The 25,836-nt window shown below is 47.0% G+C and overlaps 1 protein-coding gene across 4 annotated transcripts in view; it reads right to left on the minus strand.

The window, feature by feature from the left end:
- Positions 1–25,836, minus strand: part of DGKZ (diacylglycerol kinase zeta) — a 173,074-nt gene that overhangs the window by 89,337 nt on the left and 57,901 nt on the right. For 2 of the 4 annotated variants that reach the window (XM_077286902.1, XM_077286901.1), the window contains exon 1: positions 18,257–19,932. The exons of the other annotated variants lie outside the window; for them this stretch is intronic. In XM_077286902.1, coding sequence (XP_077143017.1) covers positions 18,257–18,396 — 140 coding nt within the window. In that variant the 5' untranslated portion in view covers positions 18,397–19,932. Of the gene's footprint in view, positions 1–18,256; positions 19,933–25,836 lie in introns of those variants that run through there. 4 annotated transcript variants of the gene reach the window in all.

A 25,836-nucleotide genomic window follows, 5' to 3' on the forward strand; every position in this document is an offset into this window, starting at 1 on the left:
GCACATGCATGGAGTCCTTTTCACAGTGTCTGTCACGAAGTGACTGTCCTAGCGTGACACAACCCGATGAGTGGTCGGTCACCAAACAGCGAAACACACAAGGGTACACTGGGGACACTTTAATAACGATGGGCCCTGCGAAAGGGAACGGTGAATGGACACCTCCTGCACTCACCTGAGGATGTGCCCTGCTCTTACTAGTGTACCTGTATGAGTTCTTTCACCCCGTCGCCGAGCAGGATACCTAATTCCTCACTCACCCTGCTCCTATCCCTACGTTGGGAACTGGCAGGTGAGAGCAATGTTTCCACCGCTACACTAATACAACACAGGGGAAAGTTACAGACAAAAAAGCGACAAAGCAGCAATAAACACCACACTTAGCTTTCTCTGCTGCAATGCACCGAACAGCTGAGTTAGGCACCAGATTTCAGTAATCAGCTGAAGAAACACTGCACTCAGCAAGCTCCTGCTCCAGCTAGGTTGGTCTCCAAAAGGACCTGTATAACCAACAGTCAGCAGATGCATAAGGTGACCTTTTAAAGGAAGGTTGGAGTGGTCACCACCCACATCAGCAGAACTAGCAGCAATGCAATTACACCAGCGGTCACCGGGGGAAAAAACTGCATTAACCCCCGATAGCCTGAAATGAAAAAGGTTTTAATCTGAGAGGCCAGATCTGCCACAGATCCAAACATGGATCGTGAGAGTGTCCTTTGTGCTGCACATGCCCAGAGTCCTTTTCACAGTGTCCTTCGTGCTGCGCATGCAGAGAGTCCTTTTCACAGTGTCCTTCGTGCTGCGCTTGCAGAGAGTCTTTTTCAGTGTCCTTTGTGCTGCGCATGCAGAGAGTCTTTCACAGTGTCCTTCGTGCTGCGCATGCAGAGAGTCTTTTTCGCAGTGTCCTTTGTGCTGCACATGCACTGAGTCTTTTTTTTCAGTGTCCTACGTGCTACACACGCACAGAGACTTTTTTGCAGTGTCCTTCCTGCTGCACATGCACCAGCCTCCATCAAATTTCCAAGGTCATCAGCTTTATTATAGAGTCAGGATAATGATTCCCAAAAGTTAGATGGGAACCTTAACAAAATGTACTTCTGCGCCAATAAAAGTGAAAAAGACAAGGCGCATGCGCCGGGTCACTACGGGCTTGATTCACCAAGATCAATTTAAACCAACCACAGCAGACATTTTTCCAACCTGACAGATCACATTTATAATTTTGGAAAAGTCTTTCTAAACCTTTAGTTATTGATCCCCACTACATTAGTCACCAGCACATGTGCAACGCGCCGTTGTGGACGGAGGAATCATTTTGTGCTGCACATGCCCCAGTCTTCACCTGACCCTCAGCCATTAGTTTTAATCACTGATATTTCAGGATAAGGATCCCCTAAAGTGAGATGGAGAGCGGCGACGTCCGCACTGCAGCAGGGTGGATTGATTTAAATCACGCCGATTTAAATCACGATTTAAATCAAAAGATTTTTTTCTATTTAAATCGGATCGATTTAAATCATGATTTTAATCATGATTTAAATCACTGATTTAAATCAAAAGGTTTTTTTTAATATAAATCACGATTAAAATGAGAAGTGAGAGCAGTGCGCATGTGCGCCCATAGTTACACGGACGAAACTAGGGGCAACGATCTAACGCCAGGGTGAGGGGGGGACCCCAAAGTAAGTAAAAATCTTTTTTGTTTTACTATATGGCAATAGGTAGGTGTTTAAAAGCAGCATGTCTTAATTGTATAAACTATTAATAGCCTCCACATTTTGTTCATACTGCCCCTTTAATTCCACACTTCTAGCTTGGTTTCACTTTTGGTTTAGTTTCTTTTTCCATTCAGTTGACATGCCCAAACTTGTTGGATAGTCAGCATCCTACAGAAACCTCTGGAAGAGCATGGCATTGTGAATGTTACACATATACAGCCTTTATTCTACTGAGTTAAACAACTCAGCTTTATCTCATGATGGAAGAACCTTTGGATGGTAAAATATTTTCCTCAAAAAGCAGTTTATTGAAAAAAATCCGATTTAAATCAAAAAAATCCGATTTTTTTGATTTTTTTAAAAAAACATTGATTTTTATCCACCCTGCACTGCAGCCTGGGGAGAATTTAACAGGCGTCATCCACGTTAAAGACAACAGGATCTGGCTTCACACTGTTTTTGCCAGATACTTTTAGGGACGTGCACAAGGGACGCATCGGCAGCACATTTTCCATTAATGCTGATAATATTTCAAGAAATCTCATCCACACGCTGAAGAGAAAACTTGCAGGGGAAATTGACCTGAGCTGCAGATTTAAGAACCGCAGATGAAGACAGATTTCACCACCTGTTTTTTTTTTTTCCCCCTTCTACAAAGTAAAGGGTGAAATGTGCAGGAAATCCGGAGCCGTTTTTTTTTTTTTTATTGCCCATTCTGCATCTCTATAGGGATTAGCGCTTCCTTGTTTTTGCAAAACCAGCAGCTCCTGGGTCTGTAACAAAGAAGAGGAGAAGGCTCCGCAGAGCAGACACACCATTGCTGTGCTGCATTGTCAGTGTGCCCGCAGCACCTGGCCCATATATTACTGCAGGACTTGCGATAATCAGCCTTCAGATGCAACGCTGGCCTTTCCGGGGCCAATACATCGGCCTGCAGTGATCATATACTGCTCCTTCTGAATATGGCTAGGATAATATTGCACATTGTACAGCTTAGCTTCCTCTGACCTACATAATGGGATCCCTGCCCCCACCGATGGTACTACAGCTGTAGCATTCACCCATACAGCAGGAAATTACATGATGTTGTGTGGCCATTCCAAGCGGAGTTCCCTTACAGCAACGGTTCCTTTACACAATCTATGGGGAAATGTCGCCAAGATGTACAAATCGCATCAAGACTCGAAGAGCCCTTCAAGGCGTAAGACTGCAAACCTGAAGACGAGCAATAGGATTCAGAGACATAGGAAGCAATGACCGCTGATCGCCGAGGATCAGACCATCACCAATGGGTCCCCGACTAAACAAGACGTCGTACGGATGGGAAATAGAAAGTTGTTTATTTGCTACGGAGCATCACTATATGTAAGACAATGTATCAGATAAACACGGAGGATAGAAATCCGAGAGAGACCGACTGCGGTCCATGACACCCATCGCTGCACCCTCCTACAGGGATGGCTATCATACACTAGTAAGACCGCCCACTGGACTCCTAAATCTTATCTAACAAGAAAAGCTCATCTTCTCTTGCCCGCAGATGAGATGGCATGTAGACCAGGACAGGTTGCATTAAGTGCAGCGAGAAGTGTCCGCTGGGCGGCTCCCCTCCGGCAAAATGATGTTTATGGAGGGGTCTGAGCACCGCCTATATAGACAGAGCAAACTCTGAAGCCTTCCAGCATTTCTTAGATGAAAGCTCCTCAAGTGTTGTGTCCTGGATCAGGACTGACGGCGGCTGCTCCATGCACAAGCATCGTCCTGATGAAGGGTAGAGGAGTAGTGACTGGTACGGTGTGTAACCAGAGGAGAACGCTGAGTAATAGCGTAACCCAATCTGCAAGTGAATCCGCGCTGCCAGGACATGCAGGAATGTGGTGTAAACACCGGTGGATCCTCACACATCATAACTCATCACACAGGACAGATCTTACACGCAAACCACACGCAGCGGCTTTCAGATTGGTGCTGAGGCTGAAGCGAGACAATGGCGCAATGCCCGACACCTGGAAACGCATCACGTAACATTGGAGAATGAAAAGCTTCTGTAGCAAGGATGATCGATATTGTAGTAGACGGCAATAATGGCGCAAACTGTGTGCACGCGTTACACCGCCCGCACCTTACAAAACTTGGTGTCATATTGTGAGACAGGAAAACACCTTTTTGAAAAGTGTCTGGATAAAAGAAGGAAAGCAAAAATGTTGGTGCCCATCATAAGTTAAATTTCTGGCAGAATTCAACCACCTTGGACAATTCATGGCATATCCATAGCTGCAAGTCACACCTATGCAGAAAATGAGGGTCTCCAGACCACCAATCCTGCTGGAGGGGCATCCATTTTTATTTCCGCAACCCCCATTGAAATAAAAAGAGAGATGACTTGTGTCTATCAGACATTTCTGGGATATCTGGTACCATAACCATCCATGGTTGGAATACCCCTTTAACGAAGCCGCAGTAAACATACGGGCTAATTACCGATTTCCAATGTGTCCTATTTGGGGTCCGGGCGTGATAGGTGATGGGTGCCCCCATTTATTAATATGTAAGGGTGCACCAAACATATAGCGCCATTTTTAACTCCGGCTTGACTTAGATTTTTTGATAGTCATCGCATTCTCTGTGAAATAAATGTAACAACTATTGCTACATGCAGACATCACCGATGTTGGTTACTGCAGGCAAAAAAAAAAAATTGAGGGGGAAATGTAGCTGGCGGTAGGAGAAATTTCTTCTCCTGTACATATTCCCAAGTGACAAACTCAAAATTAGGGCAAATTAAAGGGGCGTTCACCCCTAATGATCGTTGACAGTGTCTGAGATTTCAGACCCCGCAAATCCTAAGAATGAATCGGACCCAGCTTTAAGTCTAACACTGTGTCCTCTTTAGGCTATGTGCACAAGTTCAGGATTTCTTGCAGAAATTTCCTGAGCAAAACCGGACATTTTCTGCAAGAAATCCGCATGCGTTTTACCGCGTTTTTTTGGTGCGGTTTTTTTTGCAGATTTTTCCGGAGGTTCCCAATGCAATAATATAGTGAGAAATTCGCAAAAAATCAGCAAAATTAATGAACATGCTGCATTTTTTACCGCGATGCGTTTTTTTCATGAAAAAAAACGCATCATGTGCACAAAAATTGCAGAATGCATTCTAAATGATGGGATGCATAATGTATGCGTTTTTTCGTGTTTTTATAGCGAAAAAAAAACACAAAAAAGGTGAAAAATCTGCAACGTGTGCACACAGCCTTAAAGTTTTGGCCAGCAAAGAAGAACTCCCAGTGATTCTTAAAGGGGCTGTCCAGTTTCAGAAGAAAAATCTGAACCCGGAAACTTCTCTTTAATTCTCTTGTTTTGAGAGAAGCCGTGTGAGACTAGTCAGCATGTGACCGAAGATTGGAAGGGATGTTAAAGCTTGACGAAACGCCATCATTTACTAGGACAGGAATACACCTTTAAATACGTGGAACCGGTCACTAGTCCTGTAGACCATGAACGGAGCAAAAGAGAGCATGCTCGACCATCAAAAAAGGGGAGTGGGAATCTGTGCTGGTCCCAGTTGTCGGAGATACTATCCTGTGAATAGGTAATACATTGACATGCTGGGCGAAGCGATGGGTGCCGCTGCAGCATACATGTGGCATCCAGAAGAAAGGATGAATGGCCGCCCTTGTAGTTCTCCGGAGAGATGATCCACCATAACCCCATTATATGGCTTCCAGATGCCATGAAGGTCAACCCCTTTAAGGTTGGCGTCACACTGGCGTATTGCATCCGATGGGAGAGCATCGGATGCGATATGTTAATGACAAAATGAATTTCTCCATCTCCTCCTTTGCTGGGGTCCGCTTATGTGAAGGAAGCCCCTGTTCCTCCCACGTCACCAATCCGTGACGTCACTAATCCGTGACGTCACTACACAGGCACAGCTCTCCGGCGCCCCCTTTGTCTCTCAGGTCAGTAAGGGAACGGCACCTAGAGCAAATGGCCGCCGGGGAGACTGCCCTGTTACCCACGCTGGGTATTCTAGGATTCGCAATCAGAGTAAAAGGATCAGCCCAAAATTAATTTATGATTTAATTGCCTTAAGGGCGCACTAGGTAATTACAAAAAATATACAATCACAATATACCAAGAGTTACAGTCAGAGTACAATATAACAACAATGATACAAGGCTTAAGGTATAAAGCTGGAGGTCACTTTACCAGGTTAGAGGTCGCTTGTGGAAGCCGGGGGGCGCAGCGTTCCGCAGGTCCAAAACTTTAGTTGCCGGGCAGCCCCCAGAAAGCGTGTGCTTGCCCCCCTCTGGCTGGCATGCCCTGTTTCTTAAGTGGTCATCTTCTGTGTGTCCCACTCTCCACATGTTCCAGCTCTTAACCCTGCCGTGTCCCTCCCCCTGTAGCTGGGTGGGCTTAGCAATCTCCACCCCTCTGCCTCCCTGCAAGATTTATTCCAATATCTAATAAATGGGATAACTTCTCTCAGGATGATCGGATCAGTACCCGGGCAGTACCAGCGCCTGTGGTTTGTTCTGCCGGTCGTACAGGGATCAAACCTGGACCCATTCGGTCCCTGTGGGAGGCGGATCTCTATATCTCGGGTTTCAGACCTCCCACAGACACAGGAGTCGCACTATTAGATGCACAATTTCTTTAGGACGAGGGGAATATTTTTTATGAGCCGGTACCTCGGACGATGCGTCCATAATTCACGATTCCATGTTTGAGACGGTTTGACTGGACAGCCATAAGAGATGTGTATCCAGTGGCCACTTGACATGCGTGGTTTAATTAAGCCCCCAGGCATTTCCAAGCCCCCTGCTGGTGTGGCTTCCTCCCTGAGCTCTGAAGTACCTTCTGCAATCTACACTGAGGTCAGCCGATTACCATACTAATAGGCACTATGTTCATTAGAAAAGGTGGCGGCCAGGAGCACTCCTCTCTGCAGACCTGTGACCAGGAGACAAAATGGAGTCAAGCCAATCTGTGTTAGTATGCCCATCCAAGATGGCGGCTGTTCCCTCATCACACCTCCCTGCTTTAGAGGGCGCTAGGGGGCATCACATTCCTGTGTTCCCCCGTGCGCCCTTCCGCACCTTCTCCTTGCCGGGACAACCCATCAGCATTACCATGGTCTCTGCCCCCTCCTCTGTCTCTCTCCGAGGCTGTCTCTGCCTCCTCCTCTGTCTCTCTGAGGCAGTCTCTGCCTCCTCCTCTGTCTCTCTCTGAGGCTGTCTCTGCCTCTCCCTCTCTCTCTGAGGCTGTCTCTGCCTCTCCCTCTCTCTTTCTGAGGCTGTCCCTGCCCCCTCCTCTCTCTCTCTCTGAGGCTGTCCCTGCCTCCTCCTCTGTCTCTGAGCGGATAGGGTACCCCTAACTGTCGGTCCCTGGGCCACGCCTCCGGTGAACCCTGCTGGACCGTTACCTGGAACAGCCATCCCTGGTCCCAGACCACCCGCTCGCGGTCTGACTCCCCAGGAGGCTGTGCCGCCTGCTCCTTGAGAGCTTTCAGGCTAGCATCAGCTTCCAACGCTGCCTGAAATCCCTGACTCGATGTGGCGAGAATGGACGACACTGCCACATCCGCTGTCAGCTCCCCGGGATCTGTCTCCTGGCCGCTGTCTGACTCGGCCGCCACTTGGTCAGAGAGGGGGGAAGCCTTCAGACCTCTGCAAGGCTCCTTGGGCTCCGGCGCTCCCACTCCTGGTGACAGCGGCCACGACCGCTGTGCCCATGGGTAGCGCCTGCTTCCCCCCGGCTCCTGACCAAGTCGCCGGGTCAGGCAGACTTCCCTGCCCTCCTGACATCCCGGGTGTGGGGAACTCCTGCCCTGGGGTCTTACCTGGTGGCTCCTCTCCCGGGACGCCTCCTCCCCCCATGGCCTGTTCCTCTTCCTGCAGGGGCCCTAGACTCAGCAGGCTGGATTCACTTAGGGGCCCTACACTGCCCATAGCAGCCCCTCCCTCCACCTCTGAGCTCTCCCCTACAGTCTCCTCACCTGTCCTCCCTGTGAGCCCTGTGTGTGTGGTGTCAGTGTATGGATTACCCTCAGGTTTCAATCCCTCCTCCACTGTTGGAGGCACATTCAACACATCAACATCCACAGTAGAGTCATGACATTCTTGGGGAGCCGAACTTGGGGGTTCAGTGGCCACATACTGAGACACTATCCGCCCCAAATCGGTCCCAAGTAATACATTGGCAGGAATATTTGACGTTACTCCCACCTCCCGCACTCCCCTCCCGGCACCCCAGTCCAAAAACACCTTGGCGACAGGCAGCGCCGGTTCCACGCCTCCAATTCCGGAGACGGAAAGGGTTCTCCCCGGCACCAAGTCTTGAGGGGACACCACCTCAGGACGTACCAGGGTTCGTTCAGCGCCTGTGTCCCGCAGTCCCATGACCGCTGAGCGGCCGATAGTGACGGGTTGGTAATTGTCCAGGGACCTCCCACCACCCCCTCCCACACATAAAACAGTGGACGGTTCCAGGGACAGGGATGGGGCCTTAAGACGCTGGGGACATGCAGACTTGAAGTGTCCCAGCTGGTTGCAGTGATGACAACGTCTGGGTTCTGCGCCTGGCCTGGAGAGGGCAGCAGGGGGGTACACCCCTTGCACTCTGGGGGCTGGGGAAACAGGGGCAGGATTGGGCTTACCCCCTCTCCAGGTGCAGCTGGCAGGCTTCTTCGGCTCAGGCGCCCTGTTATTGGCATACTCATCTGCCAGGGCGGCTGTAGCAGAAGCCCCCTTCGGGTTCCGGTCACGAAGGAACTGCTGGAGGTCCTCTGAGCAGTTCCACAAGAACTGCTCCGTGACGAACAGTTCCTGGACCTCCTGGCGGGTGGTGAGCGCTAGACCGGAGGTCCAGTGCTCTGCAGCTCTCAGCAACGCCCGCATGTGGTCGGTCCAGGTGTCCTTTGGGCCCCGCTGCAGGCTCCGGAACTTCTTGCGGTAGGACTCCAGGGTGAGGTTGTAGTGTTGGATCAGGGCCCGCTTGATGCTGCTGTAGTCCTGCTCCGCCCCGGCAGGTAAGTCCCCCAAAACTTCCAGGGACTTACCCCTCAAACGGGGGGTCAGGTATCTTGCCCACTGAGCCGGGGCCAGATGGTGTTGAAGGCAGGTCCTTTCAAAGGCCAGCAAGAAGGAATCCAGGTCTCCATCCTTCTCAAGCAGAGGGAAGTCCTCGGCCCGGACTTTGGAAACCCTGGACTAGGGTGATGCTGGGGCGTCCAGAAGGAGCCCGTGTTGAGCCATCTCCAGTCGGTGCTGGCGCTCCGCTGCTCTCTCTGCCGCTGCTTGCTCTGCTGCCCGCTCTGCAGCTTTCTCGGCCCGCTCTGCAGCTTTCTCGGCCCGCTCCGCTGCCTCACGGCGTTCTGCACGCTCTTGCTCCGCCGCTTCACGGCGTTCTGCACGCTCGGCCTCCGCTGCCTTCTCTGCAGCTGCCATGAGTCTCATATAGGCGTCTTCATTACCCGCCTCGAGACGTGCCACTGCCGCTGCAACAAGGGCCTCTGATGTGGACAGGCTGGGGCGGGTAGGTGGTGGGTAGTCCCTTGCCGGACTAAGCACAGGTGGCTGGCTCCTTGGGGAGTCTGGGCTGAGCTCCCCCTCGCCTTGAACAGTAAAGTCCACCACCACCTCCTCATCGACCATAGCACTGGCCTGCGCCCTCACTGCACTCCTGGTGCCCTCCGCCATCTTTGGAACCTCTGGTTACTGACACAGCTGTAACCCTGACCTTGCACACAACTTATTATATTTACACTCTGACCGTCTAGTGCTGGGCTGACCTTAAGACCCCAGGAGTGAAAGTTACCACTGGTAGTCTTTAGTGTCTGGGAGTAGGAGTCCCACGCACACTATTACTCTGATCCCACGTACGCTGCCACCACTGTGAAGGAAGCCCCTGTTCCTCCCACGTCACCAATCCGTGACGTCACTACACAGGCACAGCTCTCCGGCGCCCCCTTTGTCTCTCAGGTCAGTAAGGGAACGGCACCTAGAGCAAATGGCCGCCGGGGAGACTGCCCTGTTACCCACGCTGGGTATTCTAGGATTCGCAATCAGAGTAAAAGGATCAGCCCAAAATTAATTTATGATTTAATTGCCTTAAGGGCGCACTAGGTAATTACAAAAAATATACAATCACAATATACCAAGAGTTACAGTCAGAGTACAATATAACAACAATGATACAAGGCTTAAGGTATAAAGCTGGAGGTCACTTTACCAGGTTAGAGGTCGCTTGTGGAAGCCGGGGGGCGCAGCGTTCCGCAGGTCCAAAACTTTAGTTGCCGGGCAGCCCCCAGAAAGCGTGTGCTTGCCCCCCTCTGGCTGGCATGCCCTGTTTCTTAAGTGGTCATCTTCTGTGTGTCCCACTCTCCACATGTTCCAGCTCTTAACCCTGCCGTGTCCCTCCCCCTGTAGCTGGGTGGGCTTAGCAATCTCCACCCCTCTGCCTCCCTGCAAGATTTATTCCAATATCTAATAAATGGGATAACTTCTCTCAGGATGATCGGATCAGTACCCGGGCAGTACCAGCGCCTGTGGTTTGTTCTGCCGGTCGTACAGGGATCAAACCTGGACCCATTCGGTCCCTGTGGGAGGCGGATCTCTATATCTCGGGTTTCAGACCTCCCACAGACACAGGAGTCGCACTATTAGATGCACAATTTCTTTAGGACGAGGGGAATATTTTTTATGAGCCGGTACCTCGGACGATGCGTCCATAATTCACGATTCCATGTTTGAGACGGTTTGACTGGACAGCCATAAGAGATGTGTATCCAGTGGCCACTTGACATGCGTGGTTTAATTAAGCCCCCAGGCATTTCCAAGCCCCCTGCTGGTGTGGCTTCCTCCCTGAGCTTTGAAGTACCTTCTGCAATCTACACTGAGGTCAGCCGATTACCATACTAATAGGCACTATGTTCATTAGAAAAGGTGGGGGCCAGGAGCACTCCTCTCTGCAGACCTGTGGCCAGGAGACAAAATGGAGTCAAGCCTATCTGTGTTAGTATGCCCATCCAAGATGGCGGCTGTTCCCTCATCACAGCTTATAACGCACAGCACTTGGATGATATCCGAGTGGTGTGCGCTGTCTCACTCGCACCCATAGGCTTATATGGGTGCGAGTGAGCCGAGAGCATGCTGCGATTGTCTCGGACCGAGGAAAACGGCTGACAAAAAGTCGGCTGGTGGGAGCTGCCCCATAGCTGAACATTGGTCCGAGTGCAATGCGATTTTTTATCGCATTGCACTCGGCCGTTTAAAACGCCAGTGTGACGCCGGCCTAAGACACAGCTTGGCAAATGTGAAGCCAGACCCTCCTCTTTATTGTAATGTAGGTCCTAAGCCAAAAAAAAACCACAAAGAAAACCCACAGATCAGGCACATACAGCGAGCTGACGAAATATCGCCACGTGGGTCGCCACAGGGGATGATGCGTTGTTTCTGTGTTTTCGTATAGACTGCTAATAGTAGGGTAGAAAGAAAAAAAGTCGTGCAAAATAAAAATCCCTAAAAGCACAGAAGTAAAGGAACAGATGAGCTGAGCCTGAGTTGTGACGGCGCGGGGGCAAGCGAGGACTCCACTGTACAGCAACAGCTTGTGCCAGTTCCACGCTGCTCGGCATATCTCAGTCCCATGTGGATGTATCCACGGGGCAGCGGCACAAATAGGAAGACTGGGTGACAACGCACGTGGCCGCCATTACAGAAAGGTTGTCAGACAGACTTCTCAGATAAAGAAATAATTACAATTTACAGGTCATTTGCAATCATTTTATTGCTTCGATGCACCTAAAAAAAATAAACGTTTTGTGCCTTCAGTTCCTAAGCAGACCTGTGCGTCTCCGGGGGTGACAGACTACAAACAAACCTCGTGTAGTCAGACTCCCGCCAACATATTCCATGAGCTCGCTATAGAAGATATCTGGGGAGAGGATGACTGCAGACTCAGACTACACAACATCCGCTCGTAGTCTGCTCCCATGGAGACACATAATTATGCGCAGGAGCTGTATACACAAAACAAAAGGATATGTTTTATGAAAACTATTTACAATTTTTTTGTTATTTTGTTTTAGATGCAGAATATGAAAAAAAAAGTTTATTTCAAAGTTATAGAGTTAAAAGAAAGTTTGCTCTGGGATGGAGGCCAGCCATCCAGCAAATGTCCTTCCCCCATGATCAGTACCAGTTCCCTAAATATACCTAAAGACACTGCCCATGAGGAAGTCCTGGGCTGGAGAGGTTTTGTGGAAGGGAACTAGGACGACCTCTCACATGCACCTGTTCTCCTAAAAAGACAGAGGAGACGAGAGGTCTGTGCAGAGTAAACAGGGTCATTCCGACCCCCACGTGTGTCGCCCTGAAGAAACAGGAAGCGCCGTGACAGGCGGAACAATAGAAGTCGTTGGAGAGACTGACTAATTCACATCAGGCTTTATGAGTGATCGCTGAACAAGAAAACATGATTCCTACACACCTGACCCCGTGACGGATCACCAGACATGTCTGTGCTTGCAAAAGTTTCAGCAACCCCCTAAAAAGTCAAGTTCTGAAACACTAAATACTAAACTCAATGTGCTGCCGCCTCCGAAATTCTACAAAGATACCTGGAAAAATTCAGTAACATGTCTAGAGATCACCGTGAATATCACTGGACCTGAACCAAAGGACCAACTTATTAAGAAAGAAGCCCAAAAGCAAGGGAGTGACAAGCCAATCCTTTGCAAAACTACAAGTCCCAGCGTTTCCTGAATCACAACATCATCAGTTCTGTGTATGTGAAAGGGCTGACTGATTATTTCAATAGCCAAGCCAGCCCCCTTTTCCATCCTGGCCAGTAACATAAATGGGGGCTAGCTGACTTCATTTCTACAGCCAAACCTTCCCTCTTTTCTGTCCTGTGAATAGAGAATGGGGATGGCTGCCCTTATCAACGCCCAAACCAGCCCCCTTCTCTGTCCTGTCTAGTGATGAAGGGGGCTGACTTTATTTCCATAGCCAAGCAAGACCCCTTTTCCATTCTGGCCAGTAACATAAATGGGGGCTGTCTGACTTCATTTCTATAGACAAAGAAGCCCCCTTTTCTGTCCTGTGAATAGAGAAGGGGCTGGCTTATCGCTTCAATAGCCAAACCAGCCCCCTTCTCCATCCTGTCCCATGATTAGAAAAGGGGGCTGACTCAGTGATGATTTCAAACACATGTACAAAAATGTTTATATTTAGAGGTATACAATCCCTTTGACGGGTGTAAAAGGGTATGTTCCTTTTTAAACTTTTTTTTTATTATTTCCTCCATTGAAAAAAAAAAAAAAACTCCTATCTTTTGTGCTTACAGTTTCTATGCAGTTATCTGTCTGCATGGTAACAGACTACAATCCAAACTTATGTAGTCGAATCCTGCCTGCAATGTTGTGTAAAAGGTGCCCCTGAGACATGTCAGCCATCACTCCTAACCACCACTTAGGCCGGGTTCAAGAGGCCATATTGAAAAATGGCTCTCGAGTAGAGCCGTGCTATAGTTCCACCCACACAGCAGGAAATCCAGGCCCCAATCTGCAGGAACAGACTAGGAAGAGAAACATCACTGTCGATCCTTTGATCCCAGGATCGGTGGGGGTTCCAGATGTTAGACCCCCATAGTAAAGTGGTGGCATATCATAGCAATAAGCCACGATTTTACTAAATCAGAATACCACAGTCTATTTCTTTGTTCCTGCCCCTAAAGGGCAGAAATCTTGGGACTTTTTCAGGTCCAGCGTAAAGACAATTAATATCGGGAAACGTCAAGGACTGAGCACCATCAACATACAATGGAGCCGACCAAGAAACTGTCCCAAGACTCGGGGCGCCAAAGTAATAGGAGAAGAAAATTCACCCACAAAGACAGACTTCACTTTAGGCTGCCGTCACACTATCAGTATTTGGTCAGTATTTTACATCAGTATTTATAAGCCAAAACCAGGAGTGGTGACGTGTTTCTATTATACTTTTCCTCTGACTGGTCCACTCCTGGTTTTGGCTTACAAATACTGGGATAAAATACTGTCCATATACTGAACGTGTGAACATGGCCTTAGACAGATATTCTTGTAACAGCCCGTGAGAAGAGACGATCAGATCGCAGTATGTCACTGGTTATTCAGCCTACAGTGCCCCCACAGGGAAAATAAAGCATTACACCCTGTCCAATTATAAAAACAGACTGCCTGTGTAATGCATAAACATGACAGGTCCTCCAAACTACAGAAACATTTTGCAGTCGCTCTACACAATTAGAAGAGTTTGTTGGGAAGGCCAGAAACATATTCTAAAGTGTAAGGTAAAAAAAAGTCACCTTAACGCTACGGGCTCTTATAAAGGTGTTGCATAGAAAACAATAAAAATGACTGTTTTAAGGTTGCATGTGGCATTTCGCTTCAATGGAGCTGGGGTGCAATTCCAGAAACAGGGGTGGTGAGGTTTCAACAACAACAAAAAAAAAAGCCATGTTCAGCCCATCCCATACAACCTCTTTAGACATCTAAGAACCCCAACAAACAGCACCTTAAATCTCAGCTACCTGGACTCCTGCAGAAGTGATCAGCGATAGAAAGGGAGCGCTGGAGTTTGCTGCAGACACACTTTGCCGATTGTCAGATCTTCCATTATTACTTATGAGAGGTCATTTACTTCCCGGGTTTTGTTACATTGAACTCTACATTTTTTTTTTTACATCTTATATACAAACCGCAGCAAAAAGCGATCAAACAACACCCAAGATCATAAAAGGTGAAAAACGTTATTAAATATTTCCAGGGTATAGAGCATAGGGAAACAAGGTTCATGCCATGTTACACATGTGGGAAACGCAAGGGTGCACGTCCATGGGTGACAGTATACGCATAAATTGGATGGGTATCACAGCCTGTAAAATACTGGCAGTGTGAGTCCAACCATGTATAATCATATTACAAGTCCAACCCTATTATACGCAATCAAAGGTATAAATTTTCAATACAATCAATTCATATCAAATTTATTAATTGAATAATTACCTGAGCAGGTTAGGGAATCAAACACCCACCGAGTGCACCCGCCCCGGCGCGCGTTTCGGCGTGATGGTCTTTTTTTTTTTTTACATCTTGTAAAGTGCAAAACACTTATAAAACGCATCCGAGCGATAGATCAGGAGCAATCGGCCAAGATCATGATTTGTCTTTCTGAATTACAAGCTCACATTCACCAATCTTATATTCAGAAAGGGAAGCGGAGGCCAAGGATACTTCAACGTGCATGACATGGAATGACCAAGATGGTCACTAGAGAGAGTGACAAATCTAAAACAGCAAGTCAGGATGGAAAACAGCCGCGGTCATTGCACACGTTCACTGCTGCTCCTTTCGCATAGCGGACTTTGCGATCCTCAATCATAGGATTGGTAGCGGTCTGAGCAGTCAGATTCTCAGCAACCACACATTTAGAATTACTCTACGGAAAGGAAACAAGCTATCTATGAATAACCGCTATAGAGAAGACCTGTCACTTGTCATAAATATGGGTTTTTTTACCTAGTGTAAATGTCAATAATCTCCAGAATCCGGCAATGTTTTTCTTTTCTTCCTGCGCCTCTGTGTTCCTGAGATATGGTCCTCTCTTCCCTGTATATAAATCTAGTCTTGTTAGTCAAAAGGGCGTGGTCAACAATAAACCACTGAAGACCACACCCACTTAGCTAAGAAGACTAGATTTATAAACCGAGATAAGAGGGCCGGATCTCAGGAACGGAGAGGCGCAGGAAGAAAAACATCGCCAGATTCAGGAGAACAGCAGCATTTACATCAGGCACAAAAATTAATAATTTAATGCAAATCACAAGTTTCCTTTAAGGCCAATAAATCCTTATTTTTTAGGTTTGACTAAACAATTCCTTGATTATATCATACACTTCTGGTTATAACGGCATCAATCTGATATCATTCAATTACGAGCCTGTGTCAAGAATGTTCAGGAACGTTTTCTCTTTCTTTTGTTTTAAAGGGATTAAAATGGATTGTAAACTATTTGGACAACCCCTTCTTAAGTACTATATTCCCCATTGTAAAATAAAAATACCCTATACAGGCGCCATTCCAGCGACGTCGGCGCCATGTTTCCTAATTGCACAGCAGCCCGATCAAGGACGTCGGTGTGGTTCCGGGCTCACATGGCATAATGTCACACAAACCTTGGGAAACGAGGTGCAGACACCCCTGGAACGTGGGTGCGGAGGGGAGTATAAGGTATTTTTTATAGTATTTAAGCGGTGGTTGTCTGAGTAATGGACAACCCCTTTAAGGCATAATGATTTATGCAATTCTGTAAGAGAATCTGTAAAGTGTCTGTTGTAGCAATCGCTCTGCACAGAATAGAAATACAATAAAAAGCCTCAGGGAATTTCCTCTGAAGACAGAAGTCCAATGTTCCAGGGTGTGAAGAAGATGGAAGGATCGGGTCATTGCACCGAGATTTCAAAGAAAACTAAGCGCAGTATTGAGCGTTTCTTATCGTCAGTTTTATTACAGAAAGTTGTAATATTTATCTAAATGGAGCTTGCAGAAATCTGTGCACCCACTGTGATCAACAGGGAGCAGTGTCATTAATGCTACTACTATTAAAGGGGCCCTGTCCACTCTCCTGACAAGATCATTTTACTAAAATCTTGCACCCCCCTAATATAAAAATTCTGGAGCCTCTTTTCCTAGAATTCTGCTTGATACATTTCCAAGAGGGTATTCCCGTTCCTCTGGTCACAGGGGCGAGTTCTACACAATCCAGCACTATCCGCTCTGACTAGACAATGGGATATTGTCCTTGGACACGCCTCCAACTTGTAACGCCCAGTTGTCAATTTATTCATGCATTTCCAGGAGGAACAGCAGAGCTATAATGGATGCTTTAGAACTGATACATATCGAACATACAAGTGTTTACGGATATGGCAGGAGAGAAGACAGGTCTTTTCCTATAGAGTCTGGGGGATGAAAACATTTAATTAGAGCAATAAATACCATAAAAGAACAGACATAACTTATCTGATTAATGCTCTACTGTGCTTTTCGCCTCTCTGCCGTGTTGCTATAGTGGAGACTGCTGCAGAGGCCATTAGACGGCATGTGAGACCGGCACGGAGCAGCCCTAGAGCCACAGCGGATTTTTCAGTTAAGTAATGCATATTTTGCTATTTTATGCCTTTTACTTCCTTTGGGCTAATTTTCATTGTTCCTGGAAATCCCCTTTAAGATGTGGGAGGAGAACATGAAATTATTTCCCCAATTTCCTCTTGCTGGCATTGAAACAAGGCATGGCTACAGCCCTGACACATCTGGAGGCTATCCCCTGTGAATCTCCAGAATACATTTCTGCTGCACTGATACAATGTAACCAAGACTAAAGAAAAGAAAAAGCAGCCATATAGTCCCATAAAATATAAACTTTATTAAACAGTATTAAAACCACCAAATAGGAACACAATGGTACAAAATGGGGGAATAAACATGTGCTAAATGACCATAGCTGACGGGTAGGAACACCATGAAACCCTGCTATACCATACTAATCAGTCTCAATAAAGCGAATACCCATAGCTGTACAGATAAATAATGGACCACTGCCACCGCTTTGATGGAAATAGTATCGGCCATCAGGCCTCAGTACATACCAGGTAAATGCAGGATAAGCAGATGACCAGACCCGAACCCTGTGGCACTGGTCCATTATTTATCTGTACAGCTATGGGTATTCACTTTATTGAGACTGATTAGTATGGTATAGCAGGGTTTCATGGTGTTCCTACCATTCAGCTATGGTCATTTAGCACATGTTTATTCCCCCATTTTGTACCATTGTGTTCCTATTTGGTGGTTTTAATACTGTTTAATAAAGTTTATATTTTATAGGACTATATGGCTGCTTTTTCTTTTCTTTAGTCTGGGTTATTGCTACTGGCAGCTGGTCTCTATTAGTCCTTTATACATGCTTGTTATGTTTCTCCATTGAGGAAAAATGTATCCTTTTTCTATATGGCTGGCATGTTTGCTTCAATACTATTATGTTAGATAACTGATACCACGTAGCAAACCATGATCTGCGCTGCTGAAGTATTTGGATAGCACTTAATTACTCTCCGAACAAGACAAGGTTTCCAGCCTCCAACGTTTCCATTTACTTACAACAAGCAGAGATCTTGTAAAGGTATAAGGGGTAGTCCTATTTTTATAAAAATGCTACAATATTCCATCACTTTATGATCATTGGATCCCAACAGTCCTAAAAATGAAGAAGGTGCAATGCCGGCTCAGTTCTGTGTACTCTACAAAAATCACCGTGGGGCGCCACTGTGCGGAAAAAATACATGAAAGGGGATTTCAGCGGAAAACATTCATCGCCTGCCTAGATCCCAGTCACCTGCTGCCACATCAGTGCAAAGCGCTGGCCTGCTGCTCCATACACTGCTATGGGAGATGGAGACAGTCAGCATGGTCGGACAATCAATAGTTATCATCTCACCTGCGTCTGAAGAAGCGGAGCCCACTGAAGGTCTTGACGCTGTGTCTCCGGCTGATGACGGCTCTGTCAGATTCAGGGGTCCTCTCCGAGCCGCTGGAGGCTGCCGAGCTGGTGTTGGCAAACTCCACTTCCCCGTCCATCCCAGCCGGACCCCCAAAATCCAGGCAGCTCAGGGCTTCCTCAAGTCATGCTCCCGAGGTAATTGACTGAATGCTACTCTCCTGCCTATACTACTAATGAAGAAGCAAGGATTCCTACACAGGACAGCAAGCATTGCAATGACTATGCAAACATTACCGTCAATGTATTCAAATGTGGCACATGTGTACACACCCACGCATTGCTCAAGCCTATAGGATAGAGCAGCCTGACAACTTCTACTGCCTCTGACAATCCACTATACATGCACTTTATACAATGAGGGAACTGCACCCCCTAATGGCAAATGTCCTAGGCGGACAAGTATGTGTACCCCCTAACCACAGAACAAGCGTATGCACCCCCTAACCACAGAACAAGCGTATGCACCCCCTAACCACAGAACAAGCGTATGCACCCCCTAACCACAGAACAAGCGTATGCACCCCCTAACCACAGAACAAGCGTATGCACCCCCTAACCACAGAACAAGCGTATGCACCCCCTAACCACAGAACAAGCGTATGCACCCCCTAACCACAGAACAAGCGTATGCACCCCCTAACCACAGAACAAGTGTATGCACCCCCTAACCACAGAACAAGCGTATGCACCCCCTAACCACAGAACAAGCGTATGCACCCCCTAACCACAGAACAAGCGTATGCACCCCCTAACCACAGAACAAGTGTATGCACCCCCTAACCACAGAACAAGTGTATGCACCCCCTAACCACAGAACAAGTGTATGCACCCCCTAATGGCAAATGTCCTGGGAAGACAAGTGTATGCACCCCCTAACCATAGAACAAGTATATGCACCCCCTAATCGCAGTATAATCAAGTACATGCATCCATCATGACAATATACAGTGCAAAATAAATATACGCACCCCCTAATAACACCCTGTGCACAAGTATATGCACCCTCTCATGACAATAACCTGTAAACAATATATATGTACTCCATATTGATAATACCCAGGGCAAAACAAGTATATGCACCCCCTAATGACTACTGTGTGCAAACATATGCACACAAGCTAAATTATACCAGGCCAAAGAGAGAACTTTACACAGTGACTCTGTGGGGAGTTGCACAAGTCTACACTCTGTATTTTGCAAACAGCAGAGCAAAAATTGCTACACAGACGCCCACCAGCACTTCATGCAGGAGATTGCATTAGTATACACAGTGTAGCTGTCACCACCTGCCCAGGCACAATACAGGCAGCATATTACTATAATGGATGCCTTACTGCACAAGTCTAAGCCCCATTAGAACATCCAGTGGACAAAGTAGCAGCAAGCAATGCCCAGGTAGAGAATGTGGTGCCTCACAAGTATCAGGGGCAGCCATGCACACCCTCACCTGTAGCTGGCACAGCAGCCTGCCTCACAGTGCCGGGCAGCAGCACAATGCTCTCAGCTCTTCCTTCCTGGCTGTCACTTCCCAGCTCACAACAACAGGACTCTTCCCCACCAGGAAGTGTCTGCAGAGCAGTGTGTCCTCTCAGGACCCCCGCCTAGGTGTCTGCGCCGCTGCCTGCTCGGAGGTGGCCCAGCACAGGGTCCTGGGGAGCCACCTGTTGGTGCAGACTGATACTGCACTGGAGCAGGCAGCAACATGTGTGCTGGGAGGAAGGAGCAGTGTGACCAGGGAAACAAGTGCAAAAAAAGGAAAAATACAGCAACATGTGTGATGGGAGGAAGGAGCAGAGTGACCAGGGAAACAAGTGCAAAAAAAGGAAAAATACAGCAACATGTGTGATGGGAGGAAGGAGCAGAGTGACCAGGGAAACAAGTGCAAAAAAAGGAAAATGTGCAGCAACATGTGTGATGGGAGGAAGGAGCAGTGTGACCAGGGAAACAAGTGCAAAAAAAGGAAAAGTACAGCAACATGTGTGATGGGAGGAAGGAGCAGTGTGACCAGGGAAACAAGTGCAAAAAAAGGAAAAATACAGCAACATGTGTGATGGGAGGAAGGAGCAGAGTGACCAGGGAAACAAGTGCAAAAAAAGGAAAAATACAGCAACATGTGTGATGGGAGGAAGGAGCAGAGTGACCAGGGAAACAAGTGCAAAAAAAGGAAAAATACAGCAACATGTGTGATGGGAGGAAGGAGCAGAGTGACCAGGGAAACAAGTGCAAAAAAAGGAAAAATACAGCAACATGTGTGATGGGAGGAAGGAGCAGAGTGACCAGGGAAACAAGTGCAAAAAAAGGAAAAATACAGCAACATGTGTGATGGGAGGAAGGAGCAGAGTGACCAGGGAAACAAGTGCAAAAAAAGGAAAAATACAGCAACATGTGTGATGGGAGGAAGGAGCAGAGTGACCAGGGAAACAAGTGCAAAAAAAGGAAAAATACAGCAACATGTGTGATGGGAGGAAGGAGCAGAGTGACCAGGGAAACAAGTGCAAAAAAAGGAAAAATACAGCAACATGTGTGATGGGAGGAAGGAGCAGAGTGACCAGGGAAACAAGTGCAAAAAAAGGAAAAATACAGCAACATGTGTGATGGGAGGAAGGAGCAGAGTGACCAGGGAAACAAGTGCAAAAAAAGGAAAAATACAGCAACATGTGTGATGGGAGGAAGGAGCAGAGTGACCAGGGAAACAAGTGCAAAATAAGGAAAAATACAGCAACATGTGTGATGGGAGGAAGGAGCAGAGTGACCAGGGAAACAAGTGCAAAAAAAGGAAAATGTGCAGCAACATGTGTGATGGGAGGAAGGAGCAGTGTGACCAGGGAAACAAGTGCAAAAAAAGGAAAAATACAGCAACATGTGTGATGGGAGGAAGGAGCAGAGTGACCAGGGAAACAAGTGCAAAAAAAAGGAAAATGTGCAGCAACATGTGTGATGGGAGGAAGGAGCAGTGTGACCAGGGAAACAAGTGCAAAAAAAGGAAAAATACAGCAACATGTGTGATGGGAGGAAGGAGCAGTGTGACCAGGGAAACAAGTGCAAAAAAAGGAAAAATACAGCAACATGTGTGATGGGAAGAAGGAGCAGAGTGACCAGGGAAACAAGTGCAAAAAAAGGAAAAATACAGCAACATGTGTGATGGGAGGAAGGAGCAGAGTGACCAGGGAAACAAGTGCAAAAAAAGGAAAATGTGCAGCAACATGTGTGATGGGAGGAAGGAGCAGTGTGACCAGGGAAACAAGTGCAAAAAAAGGAAAAATACAGCAACATGTGTGATGGGAGGAAGGAGCAGAGTGACCAGGGAAACAAGTGCAAAAAAAGGAAAAATACAGCAACATGTGTGATGGGAGGAAGGAGCAGAGTGACCAGGGAAACAAGTGCAAAAAAAGGAAAAATACAGCAACATGTGTGATGGGAGGAAGGAGCAGAGTGACCAGGGAAACAAGTGCAAAAAAAGATAAAATACAGCAACATGTGTGATGGGAGGAAGGAGCAGAGTGACCAGGGAAACAAGTGCAAAAAAAGGAAAAATACAGCAACATGTGTGATGGGAGGAAGGAGCAGAGTGACCAGGGAAACAAGTGCAAAAAAAGGAAAAATACAGCAACATGTGTGATGGGAGGAAGGAGCAGAGTGACCAGGGAAACAAGTGCAAAAAAAGGAAAAATACAGCAACATGTGTGATGGGAGGAAGGAGCAGAGTGACCAGGGAAACAAGTGCAAAATAAGGAAAAATACAGCAACATGTGTGATGGGAGGAAGGAGCAGAGTGACCAGGGAAACAAGTGCAAAAAAAGGAAAATGTGCAGCAACATGTGTGATGGGAGGAAGGAGCAGTGTGACCAGGGAAACAAGTGCAAAAAAAGGAAAAATACAGCAACATGTGTGATGGGAGGAAGGAGCAGAGTGACCAGGGAAACAAGTGCAAAAAAAAGGAAAATGTGCAGCAACATGTGTGATGGGAGGAAGGAGCAGTGTGACCAGGGAAACAAGTGCAAAAAAAGGAAAAATACAGCAACATGTGTGATGGGAGGAAGGAGCAGTGTGACCAGGGAAACAAGTGCAAAAAAAGGAAAAATACAGCAACATGTGTGATGGGAAGAAGGAGCAGAGTGACCAGGGAAACAAGTGCAAAAAAAGGAAAAATACAGCAACATGTGTGATGGGAGGAAGGAGCAGAGTGACCAGGGAAACAAGTGCAAAAAAAGGAAAATGTGCAGCAACATGTGTGATGGGAGGAAGGAGCAGTGTGACCAGGGAAACAAGTGCAAAAAAAGGAAAAATACAGCAACATGTGTGATGGGAGGAAGGAGCAGAGTGACCAGGGAAACAAGTGCAAAAAAAGGAAAATGTGCAGCAACATGTGTGATGGGAGGAAGGAGCAGTGTGACCAGGGAAACAAGTGCAAAATAAAGGAAAAGTACAGCAACATGTGTGATGGGAGGAAGGAGCAGTGTGACCAGGGAAACAAGTGCAAAAAAGGAAAATGTGCAGCAACATGTGTGATGGGAGGAAGGAGCAGAGTGACCAGGGAAACAAGTGCAAAAAAAGGAAAAATACAGCAACATGTGTGATGGGAGGAAGGAGCAGAGTGACCAGGGAAACAAGTGCAAAAAAAGGAAAAATACAGCAACATGTGTGATGGGAGGAAGGAGCAGAGTGACCAGGGAAACAAGTGCAAAAAAAAGGAAAATGTGCAGCAACATGTGTGATGGGAGGAAGGAGCAGTGTGACCAGGGAAACAAGTGCAAAAAAAGGAAAAATACAGCAACATGTGTGATGGGAGGAAGGAGCAGAGTGACCAGGGAAACAAGTGCAAAAAAAAGGAAAATGTGCAGCAACATGTGTGATGGCAGGAAGGAGCAGTGTGACCAGGGAAACAAGTGCAAAATAAAGGAAAAGTACAGCAACATGTGTGATGGGAGGAAGGAGCAGTGTGACCAGGGAAACAAGTGCAAAAAAGGAAAATGTGCAGCAACATGTGTGATGGGAGGAAGGAGCAGTGTGACCAGGGAAACAAGTGCAAAAAAGGAAAATGTGCAGCAACATGTGTGATGGGAGGAAGGAGCAGAGTGACCAGGGAAACAAGTGCAAAATAAGGAAAAATACAGCAACATGTGTGATGGGAGGAAGGAGCAGAGTGACCAGGGAAACAAGTGCAAAAAAAGGAAAAATACAGCAACATGTGTGATGGGAGGAAGGAGCAGAGTGACCAGGGAAACAAGTGCAAAAAAAGGAAAAATACAGCAACATGTGTGATGGGAGGAAGGAGCAGAGTGACCAGGGAAACAAGTGCAAAAAAAGGAAAAATACAGCAACATGTGTGATGGGAGGAAGGAGCAGAGTGACCAGGGAAACAAGTGCAAAATAAGGAAAAATACAGCAACATGTGTGATGGGAGGAAGGAGCAGAGTGACCAGGGAAACAAGTGCAAAAAAAGGAAAATGTGCAGCAACATGTGTGATGGGAGGAAGGAGCAGTGTGACCAGGGAAACAAGTGCAAAAAAAGGAAAAATACAGCAACATGTGTGATGGGAGGAAGGAGCAGAGTGACCAGGGAAACAAGTGCAAAAAAAAGGAAAATGTGCAGCAACATGTGTGATGGGAGGAAGGAGCAGTGTGACCAGGGAAACAAGTGCAAAAAAAGGAAAAATACAGCAACATGTGTGATGGGAGGAAGGAGCAGTGTGACCAGGGAAACAAGTGCAAAAAAAGGAAAAATACAGCAACATGTGTGATGGGAAGAAGGAGCAGAGTGACCAGGGAAACAAGTGCAAAAAAAGGAAAAATACAGCAACATGTGTGATGGGAGGAAGGAGCAGAGTGACCAGGGAAACAAGTGCAAAAAAAGGAAAATGTGCAGCAACATGTGTGATGGGAGGAAGGAGCAGTGTGACCAGGGAAACAAGTGCAAAAAAAGGAAAAATACAGCAACATGTGTGATGGGAGGAAGGAGCAGAGTGACCAGGGAAACAAGTGCAAAAAAAGGAAAATGTGCAGCAACATGTGTGATGGGAGGAAGGAGCAGTGTGACCAGGGAAACAAGTGCAAAATAAAGGAAAAGTACAGCAACATGTGTGATGGGAGGAAGGAGCAGTGTGACCAGGGAAACAAGTGCAAAAAAGGAAAATGTGCAGCAACATGTGTGATGGGAGGAAGGAGCAGAGTGACCAGGGAAACAAGTGCAAAAAAAGGAAAAATACAGCAACATGTGTGATGGGAGGAAGGAGCAGAGTGACCAGGGAAACAAGTGCAAAAAAAGGAAAAATACAGCAACATGTGTGATGGGAGGAAGGAGCAGAGTGACCAGGGAAACAAGTGCAAAAAAAAGGAAAATGTGCAGCAACATGTGTGATGGGAGGAAGGAGCAGTGTGACCAGGGAAACAAGTGCAAAAAAAGGAAAAATACAGCAACATGTGTGATGGGAGGAAGGAGCAGAGTGACCAGGGAAACAAGTGCAAAAAAAAGGAAAATGTGCAGCAACATGTGTGATGGCAGGAAGGAGCAGTGTGACCAGGGAAACAAGTGCAAAATAAAGGAAAAGTACAGCAACATGTGTGATGGGAGGAAGGAGCAGTGTGACCAGGGAAACAAGTGCAAAAAAGGAAAATGTGCAGCAACATGTGTGATGGGAGGAAGGAGCAGTGTGACCAGGGAAACAAGTGCAAAAAAGGAAAATGTGCAGCAACATGTGTGATGGGAGGAAGGAGCAGTGTGACCAAGGAAACAAGTGCAAAAAAAGGAAAAATACAGCAACATGTGTGATGGGAGGAAGGAGCAGAGTGACCAGGGAAACAAGTGCAAAAAAAGGAAAAATACAGCAACATGTGTGATGGGAGGAAGGAGCAGAGTGACCAGGGAAACAAGTGCAAAAAAAAGGAAAATGTGCAGCAACATGTGTGATGGGAGGAAGGAGCAGTGTGACCAGGGAAACAAGTGCAAAAAAAGGAAAAATACAGCAACATGTGTGATGGGAGGAAGGAGCAGAGTGACCAGGGAAACAAGTGCAAAAAAAGGGAAAATGTGCAGCAACATGTGTGATGGGAGGAAGGAGCAGTGTGACCAGGGAAACAAGTGCAAAATAAAGGAAAAGTACAGCAACATGTGTGATGGGAGGAAGGAGCAGTGTGACCAGGGAAACAAGTGCAAAAAAAGGAAAAGTACAGCAACATGTGTGATGGGAGGAAGGAGCAGAGTGACCAGGGAAACAAGTGCAAAAAAAGGAAAAATACAGCAACATGTGTGATGGGAGGAAGGAGCAGAGTGACCAGGGAAACAAGTGCAAAAAAAAGGAAAATGTGCAGCAACATGTGTGATGGGAGGAAGGAGCAGTGTGACCAGGGAAACAAGTGCAAAAAAAGGAAAAATACAGCAACATGTGTGATGGGAGGAAGGAGCAGAGTGACCAGGGAAACAAGTGCAAAAAAAGGAAAAATACAGCAACATGTGTGATGGGAGGAAGGAGCAGAGTGACCAGGGAAACAAGTGCAAAAAAAGGAAAAATACAGCAACA

The sequence above is a fragment of the Ranitomeya variabilis genome, chromosome 2 (genome assembly GCF_051348905.1).
Source record: "Ranitomeya variabilis isolate aRanVar5 chromosome 2, aRanVar5.hap1, whole genome shotgun sequence".
Classification (NCBI taxonomy): domain Eukaryota; kingdom Metazoa; phylum Chordata; class Amphibia; order Anura; family Dendrobatidae; genus Ranitomeya; species Ranitomeya variabilis.